Source organism: Oryza sativa, chromosome 5 (assembly GCF_034140825.1).
Source record: "Oryza sativa Japonica Group chromosome 5, ASM3414082v1".
In the NCBI taxonomy this organism is placed as follows: Eukaryota; Viridiplantae; Streptophyta; class Magnoliopsida; order Poales; family Poaceae; genus Oryza; species Oryza sativa.
Window position 1 is genome coordinate 14,661,873 of NC_089039.1, and position 14,525 is coordinate 14,676,397.

The 14,525-nt window shown below is 40.3% G+C and overlaps 1 protein-coding gene across 1 annotated transcript; it reads right to left on the reverse strand.

Moving 5' to 3' along the window:
• Positions 1–5,981: 5,981 nt before the first annotated feature.
• Positions 5,982–11,727, reverse strand: LOC4338390 (uncharacterized). Its single transcript, XM_015785075.3, has 8 exons — positions 11,042–11,727; positions 9,930–10,006; positions 9,324–9,492; positions 8,611–8,699; positions 7,589–7,753; positions 7,393–7,470; positions 7,015–7,118; positions 5,982–6,613 (listed from the first exon to the last, which is right to left on the reverse strand). The coding sequence occupies exons 1-8, from the start codon at positions 11,643–11,645 to the stop codon at positions 6,508–6,510; spliced, it is 1,392 nt and encodes a 463-aa protein (XP_015640561.1). The 5' UTR covers positions 11,646–11,727; the 3' UTR covers positions 5,982–6,507.
• Between the last annotated feature and the right edge of the window lie 2,798 nt (positions 11,728–14,525).

Genomic DNA, 14,525 nt, shown 5'->3' on the forward strand with positions numbered 1-14,525 from the left:
GCTAATTCGAAACTTCCATGTATACCTTCTCGTAGGAAACGGCGCCACGGCGATCAAAACGGCAGCCGAAGAAAAAAGTTCCGTCCAAAGACGACGACGTACCAGCTAACACAACCGGCACAAAGAAAATCGAACGGTTAGCAATCACGAAGAAAAGGAAGGGCGAGAGAAGCGTGAATAGAAAGGATGAAGGGTTCCATGTTGTTACCCATGTTTCGCCTAAAGGAGAGCCGCTCGCCCCTAAGACGGCACGTGCGAAATTCAGTTCACAGTGTGGCATAATAGTAAGGGAAAAGATCCCCATCACGGTCAAGTACTGGGATTATGTATCGAATGGGGATAAGGAAGTCCTATGGAAAGAGTTGAAGAAAATCTTCCAGTTCCCGGATGGATCAAAGGCAGCAGTAAGAAATTGTGCACTGCAAACAATGGCCAAGTCTTGGCGTGGTTGGAAAACCACCTTGAACAAGAAATTTGTGAAGACTGGACGCACACCATTTTCGACGTATGCCAACATAACCCCCAATCAGTGGGACGACTTTCTGACCTTGAAGAACTCCCCAGAAGAAATTCAAAGGAGCCAAAAGTATGCAGAGTTGGCCAAGAAGAACAAATTTCCTCATCGCTTAGGCTCCGCGGGATACGCGTGGTGAGTGGAATGGTTTAGAAGCTTTGATTCTTCAAGAATGTCCTTACGGATATAATGTTCATTGTTTAGCCCACCAAAACTAGGTACGAAATGAAATCCACTCCTAAACTTAGTTGTATTGGTATTGGCCTGCCACTGGTGGAGCAGTGGACAAAAGAGGAGGAGGAAATGAGGAAGAAGGGGCAACCGGTACCAATGGAGGAGTAGACACAGAGATCAAGGAACTGGGTAAGAGCTAGAACTCCAAAGATCACGGATGAAGGAAAAGTATCGTTTGAAAATCCGGAGCTGCAGAGCGTTGCCGATAAAATAGAAAATTTATCCAGTTCACAAAAGAAAGGATATTTCAAGCTTGAAAGGGAGAAAGATGTGCTAAGTACGGCGCTGGGTACTCCTGAGCATGGGGGAAGGGTTCAAGGTGCGTCGAGTAAGATGAGTTGGAAGGAAGGGTTCAAAAATGACCCCTACAAGAAGCGTGAAGCGTACAAGGATAAACTTAGAGACGAAGGGACTGCGGAGTTTGAAAGGCAAATGATGGATTTCTGCGTCAAGCACATGATTTTGCCTCGCCCCGAAACCAAAGAACCTGAGCCAGATTACCCCTTCGATAACCTCAAGGAGAATACACCCTGCAGATTGCACGTTCCCATTGGACGCTCCGGGAAAACTCTTGAGGCCGCTACAGCCATTGCTATCCCTGGGAGAACATACAATGAAGAGTTCATACCCGCTGTGTATGCCAAGGTGCAGCCGCAAGTGGTCCACGAAGGGTTTGAGTCCTACGACATTGACTTCCCGACTGCAGATGGTGTATCCGTACTTGGGGATGCAGTCGATCTTGTAATTCTCTGGCACAAGAATGACATATCCTTTGGATTGGGCACCGACGCCACGCAAAAACCTGTGGTGCCTAAACCGGGGTTGGGAAAACCTCCGAGGCCTCCTAAGAGGAAGGTGACTGATAAGGCGGAGGAACCAGAGATGTAAAAGGAAAATCCAGTGCCGAAAGTGCCACCGGAGATTGCATTGCCGGAGGCAGCCATGGAGATTGCACCGCCGGAGGCAGCCATGGAGATTGCACCACCGGATGTGCCCATGGAGATTACAGTGGCAGAACCAGAGGTGCAATTTGTGGCATCAGTCGGGTCAGACAAAGAAGAAGTACCAGGATTGGAATGGGACGGTACAGAGCCAGAAATATTTGAAGACCCTTCTCCTGCGAAAGACCCCGAGGTGCCACGAGTGCTTAGGAGCCACGACTCCAAGTCCAAAGATGAGAACAAGGAGAAGTTCATGGTAACCGTCTTCAGAGGGGGTAAAGAACGTGCCAAGCTCAGAGATGACGACCCCCAGAAAGCTGCTGAACTAGCCGGGCCAACATACTTCGCAACCGATGATTGCCCGGAAAAGTACGAACATGGGAAAGCACTCTTGCCGGAATGGGCACTGAAAGAAGCACCATGGGAGATGAGAAGGTTACATAACTTCTACATGGAGGCCAGCAAGAAAGGCTTAGGCAATATAACAGCTCGATCACCGGCAGATTGTTTCAGCGAAGAAGGTTACGTATGGCTAGATTTCTCATATCTCCACTCCATATATCGTCGGGATAAGATGGACGTCAACTGCGTCGGTGTTTGGTGCATGTGAGTATGAGTTTTAATTAATTAGATGAAAAATATGTACAATACAAATCCATCTGATTGTTACTAACAAACTTCTTCTGTAGGATGCAATACATGGATGCTAAGAAGAAAAAAGAACCCATCGGCTTCTTGGATCCAACTCGGATCTGCCAAACACAGCATGCCGTGACGCTAGCACCAGGGTCAAACCAGCTGAAGGGCAAGAATCCAAAAGAGATAGCAGAATACAAGAAGGGCTTGCATAAGGAGAAATTGATTACTGTCGCACAGTACATTGGACGAGCCTTCTTGCACTTTCAAAATAAGAGAGTCGTCATGGCCACTTATAATTTTAAGTAAGTCCAATACATTTATCTTGTACACATATATCTTATTTTAGCTAGTACTAACTAACTATAATGTTGTTAATATGTAGCGATCATTATATCTGTTTACTCATCCACCCTAAAGACGGAACCGTGGTAGTCTTGGACCCTCTCGATTACAGTCACAAGCAATACAAAGAATTTCTAACAATCTTACAGTAGTAAGTTATTATGACTCTTGCATTTGTATATGAATGTATTATAAATAAATATCCTCCTTACTGTGAAACGGTACGACATCCATACAGTGCATACCAATACTACAAGTTCAAGGGTGGAGAACAGACCCGAACACGGGAGAAGCTGCTAGTACGTACCTATTGGCCGGTAATACTCCACTCACTTAATGTATTCCAATTGTTTCACTAATTGCAAATTTTAACTACTTTTTTCTATAATATGTCCTGAAGTGTCACAAGCAACCGCGAGGAACGGTCCTTTGCGGGTATTATGCGTGCGAATTCCTTAGGGTTAATGGACGGTACAGGACTAACGCGGAGGATGTAAGTCTCTATACTATGTACTAGACAGCTCCACATATTTATGATACTAATATATTGATTAATTTCAATGCATGCAGTTGCCAAGATTAGAATGTCGAACAAGCTTTGACGATACAGGTATCACAAATGTCCAGCGTGATCTGTGCCACTTCATCCACCATGAGTGCTGTCATGTGAAAGGAGACTTCTTCGACCCAGAGGGTGCCCTAGCGGCAAGTGACGAATTTAAGGATCTTCGAGAGTAGAACACTGCTATGCCATAATGTAACTAGATGACGTTATTTGAAGTGACAATGTAAAAAAATATTGTAATATATATATTTTGGCAACACTTTTGAGTTATGCAATATATGTAGATTTCTTAGTACCAAATGCTTGATAATCTTCCAATATATGTACATAAAAATCTACCTGCAAGAATTTCTATTAAATAATTTAAAAGTAATTTACGGGCAAATTATTATTAAATTTCAATATTTTCTACCTATCTTCGCAGGCGAAAGTTTTTTTGTTTTCAAGCGGACGATTCCTATTTTCGCAGGCAGACCGGACTAGCCAACGTCCGCCTGCGAAAATTATCTTTGCAGGTGGACGGCCGCCCCGCCTGCGAAGATTGGAGATCTTCACAGACGTTGGCTTACAGGCGGACGGTCGCCCCGCCTGCGAAGACCCTTTTTGGCCGCTTGCGATAATGCTTTTTTTAAGTAGTATTTCAGTCAATTCCTAATTAAAAAATTTTCACTTTGACTGCCTTAAAATAGACCAAATCTAATTCGTACCCCTCACCCACATAACCGGATATGACAACTCCTCAAACTATTAAAACCAGTGCAATTTGACTCCCTTGACGGTTTTGCTGATGTGGCAGTGTTGACCTGGTGTTTGTCTCACGTGGCGCTTATGTGACATTAGAATTAAAAAATATATGTGGGACTCATCTGTCATTCACATAAAAAAATATATTGTAGGACCCACTGACTGTGGGTCCACGTGTCATCCTCTCTCCCCCTTGTCCCAGCGTGTGGGAAGGAGCTCGCCGGCCGACCAACGTTCGTGCTGGGAAGGATCTCGCTGGGAGGCCGTGCGCTAGGAAGCGTCGTCAGCTGGGCAAGCGGGAGAGGAGCTCGCTGGCCGGACGTGCACGGAGTAGGAGTCCGCGACACCATTGTGAGCGGGGTTCATCAGCCACTGCCTTTTTGTGCTTGTTCAGGGACAGCATGTCCACGCCGCGCCTGCTTTGCGGTTCCGCGTTTTCGATCCACGGGTTAGGTATATTTTTGCTAAATCCCCCTCTATCTATACACACACACACACAAATTATTAAGGAAAAGAATATATCAAAGATCTATCCGGTCGTGGTTGAACCTCTGCAAGCAGTTCATCTCCCAACATTTAGGATACATACAAACTGCATTTCGCACCGATGATGAACTGGCAGCCTTATGATTTCTGACCAGTGAGCATATGTATTTTGCGAGATCCCGCGAACTGCATTTTCAAGTTGTTTTTGGGCTGTTTAAATGTATGCAACTCGTCTGCATTTCTGGATCTCTTTCGTCCATGCAAAGGCTTTAGTTCTTTCACAAGGATAGGAAATCAGGGGGCTCCTAAAGGCTTGCTCGCGCAGCCGCGCGCGGGGCCCTCATGCCTAGCGCTAATAGCGTTGATTAGGGCTAATGACGCTAATTAGTGTTAATGGTAATTTTAGGAGTTTTTCTTAAAAAATACATAAGTAATTCAGTTAAAAGTTTTTAAAAAATAGTTCAGTTCAGTTTTCAAAACTTTCACGTCTAAATTTTTTGAAAACTTTCAACCCGAATTTAAAATTTTTCAACCCAAGGTTTGAAACTTTCAACTTAAATTTGAAAACTTTCATCTTAAAATTAAAAACGTTCAACTTAAATTTTAAAAACTTTCAAACTTAACTTTGACTCAAAATTCACGCATATTAAAAATATCAACAAAATAATCACGCGAAAAATTTTTAAAAATCGGGTAAAAAAGCTATATACACATATGATTAAAAAAATCACCCGGAGAATAGCCTGTCACACAAGGAAGCCACACGCGCGTGTACTGATTTTCACTAGCAACGTGGGTTCACATCCTCTACCATAATGGTACTATCATGGTATCTACGTGTGGGACAAGAAGGTTGAGATCCACGTACCGGTGATGATAATGACATTATGGTAGAAGATCCTCACCCTAGTTACATGTGGGACAAGAAGGTTGAGATCCACGTACCGGTGATGATAATAACATTATGGTAGAGGATCCTCACCCTAATGGCACATACGCGCGAATTATCTTTTCCGAAGAAATCAACCGTGCCAAAAAAACTGCATTGCAATGTAGTGTACCACCCTGGATCTCTTTCGGCCGTGCAAAGCAAGAGATTGTCTTCTGGGCGCAGCACAGGGCTGCAACTTACTCAGGTGAATTTTTTTTTAGGAGTGCGACTAAAAATACTAAAAATAATGATAGCATTATAAGGGAGAAAATAAAGCATTTACTGTAGTTGTAACTACTATAATAAAAACGGCAATAAGAATCAGTGTCATACAAAATGAATGTCAAACAAAATGCTGACGCTTACCATTTAAACGGCAAAACTGACTAATATTGTACCAGGAAGCAGCAAATGGTTGAGTTGCTGCAAAATTTAATCACTCCATAAAACGATGGGACCCAATTCCGCTTTTTTTTCCGGAAGAAAAAGTGACAGACCATCTCATTCCATTGCTTAAATGAAACATAAAACCTGAGTTATTTCTCAAATGAAGCGTTATAAAACTGTACAATAACATACAAGACATGTTAACATTGCGGTCTGGTACTATTTACTGTTTAGTAAAAAGTACATTTTATATATGGTTTCAACATTTTGACGTATCAAAGCTTTACAGGTTACAATTTTACCACTGCCTTCCCTCGTCTTGCTAAGAAGCAAAACTTGTTCACTCCAGTTGCGCCGGGGTACATATACTTTTGCAAAAATTCCAAATTTTTACATTATGCAAGCCAATAGCGTGGCGGGGATCACACACACCAGGGCTTTGCACTAGGATTGATCATTCCTCCAGAAACCGACCAGGCCCATAAAGATTTGCTGCAAATCTATGCTAACGTCGCAACTGACCACAGACCAGTTCTCTAAACTATTTCTCGAACATATAGATGAATCAGACATATTGCGCTCACATAATCTCTGCGAATCTTCTCACTTTGACATCAGTGCAGGGGAAGACGGCATGACATGATAAAGAAAAAAAGGATTCACTTGGATTTTCATAAGCAATTGCTTGTCCATTGTTATATGTTAGCAGTTTCCCATTTGGTGTCTAAAACAACTGGAAGAAAAGACTTGTAGAACCATCACCAAATGACCGAATATCAGCAGGCTTTACCAATGCTCTACACAGGGGGCAAGTCCGTTCTCGCTCAAACCTAAAACAGAACCAGGAAAAAGCTGTCATTTCTTGATACTTGCTCAAATTAAGGGGAAAAAAAGGAAAAGCTAAGCATTGAGGCACTTCATCTGATAAGGAATTTATGTTCATGCAACTGAATTCTCATTAGTCATTTTAGGAATATATCTTCTGCAGCATCACCAAAAGCAGTAGTCATATAAAAGGCAAGACTGTGACAAGATGCCACAGAAATATCACTCCACATCCTCTTCTCATACTATAAAATCTAATTGCCATTCTTAGATTGCTTCACGCCAATGTTAAGAATAAACATGAATATGTTGCCATATCCAACAAGATACCTTGCTCAATTCAAAACAAAGGCCCAAAGAACCAAATAAAGCATGTAAAAAAGTATAAAATAAGAAAAGAATTTACCATTCAGAGACACAGTCCTCACAGAAAATATGTTTACAGCGGAGGAGGACAGGAACATGCATCTTTTCCTGGCAGATGGCACACATATCACCAGCAGCAATTACCTGCACCAGGTTCCAGCAAAAAACAAGTTCTTTAAACAAGATAGAGTGAGAGTTCAAGGGGGTATCCTGCTACCAAGTACCAACTAGCGAATACGTGTTAAATGGACAGTTGGCTCCACAAATAAGCCTGATGGCTGAAAGCTGTATGGTTTATCGATAAAATGATAGTATCTTATTGTACTATTACAAAATCCTACAAATGCTTACGATTTATCAATAGTTATGGCATATTGCATTTTTAAGTTGAGCAACTTGCCAGTAGATGAACGTTTACCTGTTCTGCTGTCGCATAAGACCCATAATGCACATCTTTACGTGACAATGCTTTCACTGCAGCCAAGAATGACTGAACCTGGAACATACAGTCAACAATGAGAAAATAAGCATGCATGGAATGGAAAAAATATATATTTTATAGGTTCACAGCACTAATTTTGTATGTGAGCTACAGTAACTAGTAAAAGTAGTACCTTTTCAACTACTGAAGTTAACTTGAAGGTCAGGTACAGTCCAGTGGTTAAAGATGAGAAAAGACTCCCATATTCCTTGTTCAGAAAGAAACGGTACCAAACAGGAGTTGGCAACAAGGCACGATATAGGAGCAGAAGGTATTCCACAAGGGTTAGCATTTGACCCTAGCAAAACAGAAAGTTTGAGCCTCAGAAGTCAGAACCAACTACTAAGCTTGCAACTATAAAAGGATCTAAAATAAGAAATAAGCTAGAATTCAAGATAATGAGACATGCACCTTTAGAACCAAAATAAAATAACAAAGATAAAGAAAGTAACAATGGAAAAACTAGTCACTTCATGCAAAAGACCCTCATAAGTTTTTTTTCCAAAATAAGTTATATCCTAGTGTTACTTGCGAACACATGGCACATGAAGCCAACAGAACTATAGGAATACATGATGTATACTTGACTATTTGGTAGTGCATCTACTAAACTATTTTTCAAACTGTTTCAGAATTATGGAGAAAAAACTACCATTCTTAGCTAAGTATTTGGGATATAGAACCCCTTTCTAGTGGACACATTTGAAGATGTCTAAGCATTGAGCTGCTACACAGACTAATTCAGTAGATCAAAACTTAAGGGGATAAAAATAATTGTATAGTCATAGACATGCAGTTATTAAATAAAGATAGCCCAGCATAGAAATACAATATCATTCAGCATTCAGTTATTATGATTAGTTTCTAGTCAATATATACTCAGTATTGGATATGTGGAAATAAAGATAATTCAGTGTGGGAGAAAGGGTGCTGTCACAAAAGCACCCACATATACTAAGTGTTGGTACTTTTGAATTTTGATGGCTGCGATCACTTCACTAGTTTGGCTAGATCTCTACAATCTCTAACCAGCATAGTAATCACTGCATTGATTATCATTAGAAGTTAGGTAGAACCAACAACTAAAGGCAAGATGCTATAAACATGATGATAAAATCACAAAATAAATTTATGACAATTAGAAAAAAATGTCACCTGCTTACGGTAGTTACGACCTCTGCTATTCTTATAGTACATAAGTAGCATGCACTTAATGGCCATTGCTGCCTGGCGAACCATTGTATCTGCAAGTGGCATTTGGTTAGAAATGCCAACTGCAACATGAAATAAATTGTGCTAACAGATAACTTAAAATGTTTTTCCCTGCAATCCTAGAAAACATACTTCTTTAAGTAAATGAAGATAGTGCCATACAGCTAATATGAACCTTTTTTGGCTAAAACAAATCTATGTTGCCTGTGTAATTTTAGCAGTTTGAAACTATGAATTGAACACCATAAATTTTGTGCCATTCAGGCATTCAAAAATTTCTAGCACATTTAATGATCTAAGTGTACAAATAAATTTATTAAATGATTAGTTTTCATCACACATTTAACTGAAGAGCATCTTTAAATTTGCTGGGAATTCGAAAGGCTAATACAAACCGAGAAACTAATGAGTTCAACACAAAGCCTTGAATTAAAAAGCAGCAGAAAGTGAAGTAAAAAAAGGTCATTTTGAATGATTTTTCATGATATGAAAAACGAGACAAAATTGCTCATTGTACATACATTTACAAAGGGCAATAAATTTTAATCTAGCAGGTCAATAAAGGTACTTCTATGTATATGGTCAGAGTTCACTATCAGATAATGGAGAAATGCATGCGAGCAAATTCAAGAAACCCTTTAAGGAAGCATCAGTACCATTGACCATGATGATAAAAATCGCATGCCAAAATGGCGGTATTTCTTTTGGCGGAAGCATGAACAGAGGTCTGAGAAGATCATCATTCCTGTACCACCAATAGACACCAAACACATGAATCATGAAGATTACTGTAATCCCGACAAGCACAGCAATTTTTCTCTCGCCCTGCAAAAAGAGTTGGAAATATGAAAAATTTGCTATTGACAAGTATTTTAGCAATTTAACAAGTAGCTTCAACTAGTTTCACAACAAATATGGTACATAGGTTGACCTAACTGTTACTAGAGATAGGATGACTAACCTGCTACTAGATTAATTAATGGTAAATGTGATCCAGGAAAAGCTAAGAGTAGATAAAAATGTTATTCTCTTTACTACTTTCCAAACTGGGTAATAAAGTGCTGTGTAGTTCAGGAAATTCATCATTTCACAATGATGTGATGTTCACTGCATTAGTACAATGCATGATTATATTGTTATGTAGTCATTGGCATTCAAATTTATGACACCAGAAGGAAAGGTCTGGCCAGTAGTCTTCTGATTCTGTTATACTAAAATAATTTCATTGCAAAATTGGAAAGTGATGCATCAAGAAATAAGACCTTCAAAGCAGTTTGCTTCCGCAATATATCATTTGACTTGAACATTACAGCAGCAATCCAAATTGTGACAAAGAAACCTGCACAACAACCCTTCCTTTAGTGTGTATTGAAATGCTTACATGGCAATCATTGCACAAGCAAAAATAGATATGCAATTGAAAGATGGATTTATATGTTAACTCAATCCATTGACCTTTCTTGACAGGAAAAAAACAATTTGGTTGTAGTGGCAGAAATGATAGAGGGCATGCACTTTGAAAAGTAAAGGATAGTATGAATGGATAAGGCAAGATGAATATAACATCCAAGATTGTGAACTGCAAGTAATTGAAGCGGTGCATAATTGGATACAACTAGCTGCTGGAATATTAATGTATCATCATTAGGCCTTGCCAAAAAAATGGTTGGCACATAAACACATAAATTATGAGTTGATTGGTGCGGCCTCCAAAGGAATAAATGTTAAAAGCTAAGAACCTGATATGATATATGCGTCTTAATCATCATTTCAAGACCACTAGGAGATAATCATGTAGCAGAAAATTCATGTCATGGTAAACAACTAAACGCAGATATGTCATCTGATCCATAACTTAGGAGTTAGGACTGGTACCCAACCACAATATCCTCCAGATAATGTAGCACAAAGAGAAGTTCCAACCTAATATAAGAAGCCGGGCTTGAGCAAGTCCTGTTTAAAGTTAGGGCAGCTAACTAGCAATACCAAGCTATAAATATCTCCCCATTAGGTTCATCTAATAAAGCAGGCTAAAACCCACTATATGAGATAAGTCGACTATAATCAAGTGATCATATTATCCTCTAAACCATAATGATAAAAAAAATAACAAACAAAATAGTATCCCAGGAACTCAAATGGTTAACATAGATGTTAAGTTAACACATAATAATAATATAGACCAGCCTAATCACAAACATTAACTCGCCTAAGTCAAGGTGTTTTACTCACAAAATCACTTTCCTTTTTTGGTTAAACATTTGTAATAAACAATATATGGACATCAACATGAAGGAAAATCGATTTTGTTTTGGACAAGTCACACCGCTTATAATCACACAATGGCACGAGCACAAGAGAATGAGTATTAGACCTTGGAGATGCTGCCGTATGAAGACGACGAGCAGCAGCAGCGAGAATGGCAGTATCTGCTCGATCCACCTCGCGACATGGTGCACGTCATACCGCTGGTAGGCGCGGTCCCCACCCCCGTTCCCGGACGCGCCGTCCGCGCCCCCACCACTCGCCTCCGCGTCGGCGCCGCCACCCCTCCCCGCGGCAGCCGAGGCCGGGTCAACGTCCCCGGCGGCGGTCGCCTCGATCGAGTCCTCCCCCGACGAGGCCGCCCCCGCGACGCCCGCCGCGTCGGCCTCCCCGGGGCCGCCCTGGATCCGGATCGAGACCTCCCCGTCCCCAGCCGCGGCCGCGGAGAGCAGCCCATCGGCCTCCGACGACGACGACGAAGAAGACGGCGAGGACGACAGCGCCGAGGGCGGCCCCGCCTGCGGGGCGCCGGGGCCGGAGGGGACGACGCCGGAGTACTCGAGCAGCGCAGCGAGCGGGGCCTGCAGGAGGCTGGAGGCGGAGAATCTGAAGCCGTAGCGGCGGAGGCCCGACGGCGAGGCGGCCCCACCGGCGCCCGCGCCGGTCCCGGCACCCCGGCGATGATCGGAGGAGCCTCCCGCCGGTGGCTCCATCGCCGGCGGCAGCGGCGGCGGCGAAACCCTACAAGGCGGAGGCGGAGGAGGAGGAGACGAGGCCCCTGGAATGGGGAGATTCGAGAGATCCCCTTGCTTGGGTTGGTTTACTTTGCCTGCCTTCCTTTTGGTTTCTTTGGCTTTTTTTTTTCTTGCTTCTCTCGCCCCGGTGCCGGTGGTGGCCTCGGCCTGTATTTCTGTTCTTAATTCTTATGCTAGTTTTATTTTGATTTAGACCCTCTTTGTTTAGGCTTAGGGTTATTGGTTTAGTTTTTTAAGTCAGCTTATTGGCTTATATGATTTATAAGGCAGTGAATTTAATATCCTAAGTTTAGTAGTAGAGTCATACATCTAACTCATATAAGTCAAAAAAGCTTCTCCAACCTAGCTTTTGGCTTAATAGTGTAAAAGTGGCTTATGGCTTCAAAAAGGCCAAACGAAAACGCTGCTTATTTGTTTAGGCTTAGACTTTTTGACTTATAAGTTGGCTTATAAGCCTAAACAAAGAGGACCTTAGTGATTTAGAATTAGTCTTCTGGTTATATACGTAACCGTAACACATATCACTACTAAGACACATCACATGTGCATGTAACATCATGTACATGTACCGTATACGGATATTTATAACCTCTTAACATTTTCTAAGGACGAAGATCATCGGTAAATCTTCGGCCTCATGTTTAACAAGTAAAATAAAGATAAGTGACATAATAGCTAGGATATTATTAAGCAATTGCGCTATTTGCATGCTAAATGCCATTGGAAAAAAATTCAAACATTTTCATTAGACGATATCCTCAGATCATGACTAAAGAAATTTTGAATAATTATACATTTAGATTGAAATGTGCATTTGATCTCTTTTTTTAACTAGTATATGATACCCCCTCCCTCCTCATCTTTCACCCTTTTCTAATCATGATTTGATTATTCAGAGCCTATCCTTTTTCTCATCACACGTTTAACAACAATAAATACCCTACTACTCTCTCCTTCCCTAAAAAACCAACATAGTACTGGATGTGACACAGCCTACGTATGTCCAAATTCGTATTATTAAGATATGTCATATTCAGTTCTAGATTCCTTTTTTAGAGACGAATGAAGTATGCTAGAAGAGTAAATCTCAATAACCAACTCCTAATACCTCTTTAGTCTTGAATCCTAATTGGTGTTGTCCCCATCCCTTTTTTTTCTCCTAAAGTTATTTCACATTATGTATTATTGAGAAAGTAGAATGGTATTCCCTATATGCATCTAATAAAGTGTACATTAACTAGCATGAATATAAGGATATTACTGTTATGAAAATATGACTTAGGCATCCTTGTGTTTTTTAAAAAACAATAAAAGGTGATGATTTATATTGGTATCTGCATATGAATGAGTATGATATAATGGAGTGAATAAATATACGAATAAAAACTCTGTAATTTGAGTGTTATGTTTGGAAAAGAATGGACAAGAGGCAAAATTGTATATTTTTTCACCATCTATCTATGATTATATTAAGAGAGAATCCCTTATATGCCACTCGAAATTGGCCAGTTCCCTTATATACCACTTAAAATTGGCTTCTTCCTTTTATGCCACTGGTTCAAGTTTTTCCACCCTTTTATGCCACTCCCACCACTATTATGTTTGTTGACTGTTAGTCAAATGTTAGTTTTTTCTTAAATGACCAATATGCCCTCCCAACTAAAAAAAGTGTAAACTTCAAAAATTCATAACTAATTTATTTTAAATCCTTTTTGAGTGAATAAAATTTTGTCAGAACCAGTGAAAAATGCTCTTTGTATTAAAAATATTGTTGGGAAGCTTTATGTTTCATGCTTATATTAAAAATTCATTTGTTATGGTGATGGCTAAAATTGCACGTGATAAAAAAAATAATAATCAATTTTTATATGTTGTACCAACTTCTCTATCAAATGAAAAATACCTATCATTGGTTGTATACCAACTCTCAAAGGCAAATACGTCTTTTTACTATAAAGTTAACGGTCAACTGACGGTGGAGTGACGACAATGGCTTAAAAGGGACGACAAACTTAAACCGGTGGCATAGAAGGGAGGAGCCAATTTGAAGTGGCATATAAGGAACCGGTTAATTTGGAGTGGTATATAAGGGATTCTCTCTTATATTAATGGGTATGCGGTTGCACATTGTTTTGTCTAAACGACCTATGATCCAAAAATAAATCCTTGGTATTGATTCGCAAATAAACAATAAAGTTAAATTACTAAAACAATATATCACATTCTATATTCATGCAAAGTTTAAATTAACCTAAACATTTATGAGGAAATTTAGGGTATAAAGGATCAAGTCCTTTTGTCTAGCAATAATTGTTTAATTATAAAATAGTTAAGTAGAAGAGGGTTCAGGGAATGTAATGAAAGAGTAGCATCTACTTGACCGTGTCTGATCTCTAGGTTGAGATATAGAGGGTAGCCCTAGCTTGGTATGCTCAAATGGGAAAATTTTGATTAAGATGCTACAGAGATGAAGATAAGACATAATACATTCATAATTGCCTTATTCTTACATGATATCCTACTTAAGTTGATGGGGGGCTATTTGTATAACCGTACTAATTAGGAAAAGAAAAAAAAACATAAGTTGCATTTGGAGCCCTAGGAAGACTTTGCCTCAGCTTGCCTGTCTTGATCACCTCGTCTCGTAAAGCGAGCTTGGTGAGAAACATACACACTCCTAATAAAACGTCTACCATGAATGTGAAATAGCATCATAGTTGCTAGATGAATAAAACGACTGCTCTTTTAAAGCCAATTTATCCATGCCTTTAAGAAAAATTCCATGACCTCTCATCGATACAAATTCTGAGTAGGCATATTACGCCGTTGTATGGAACA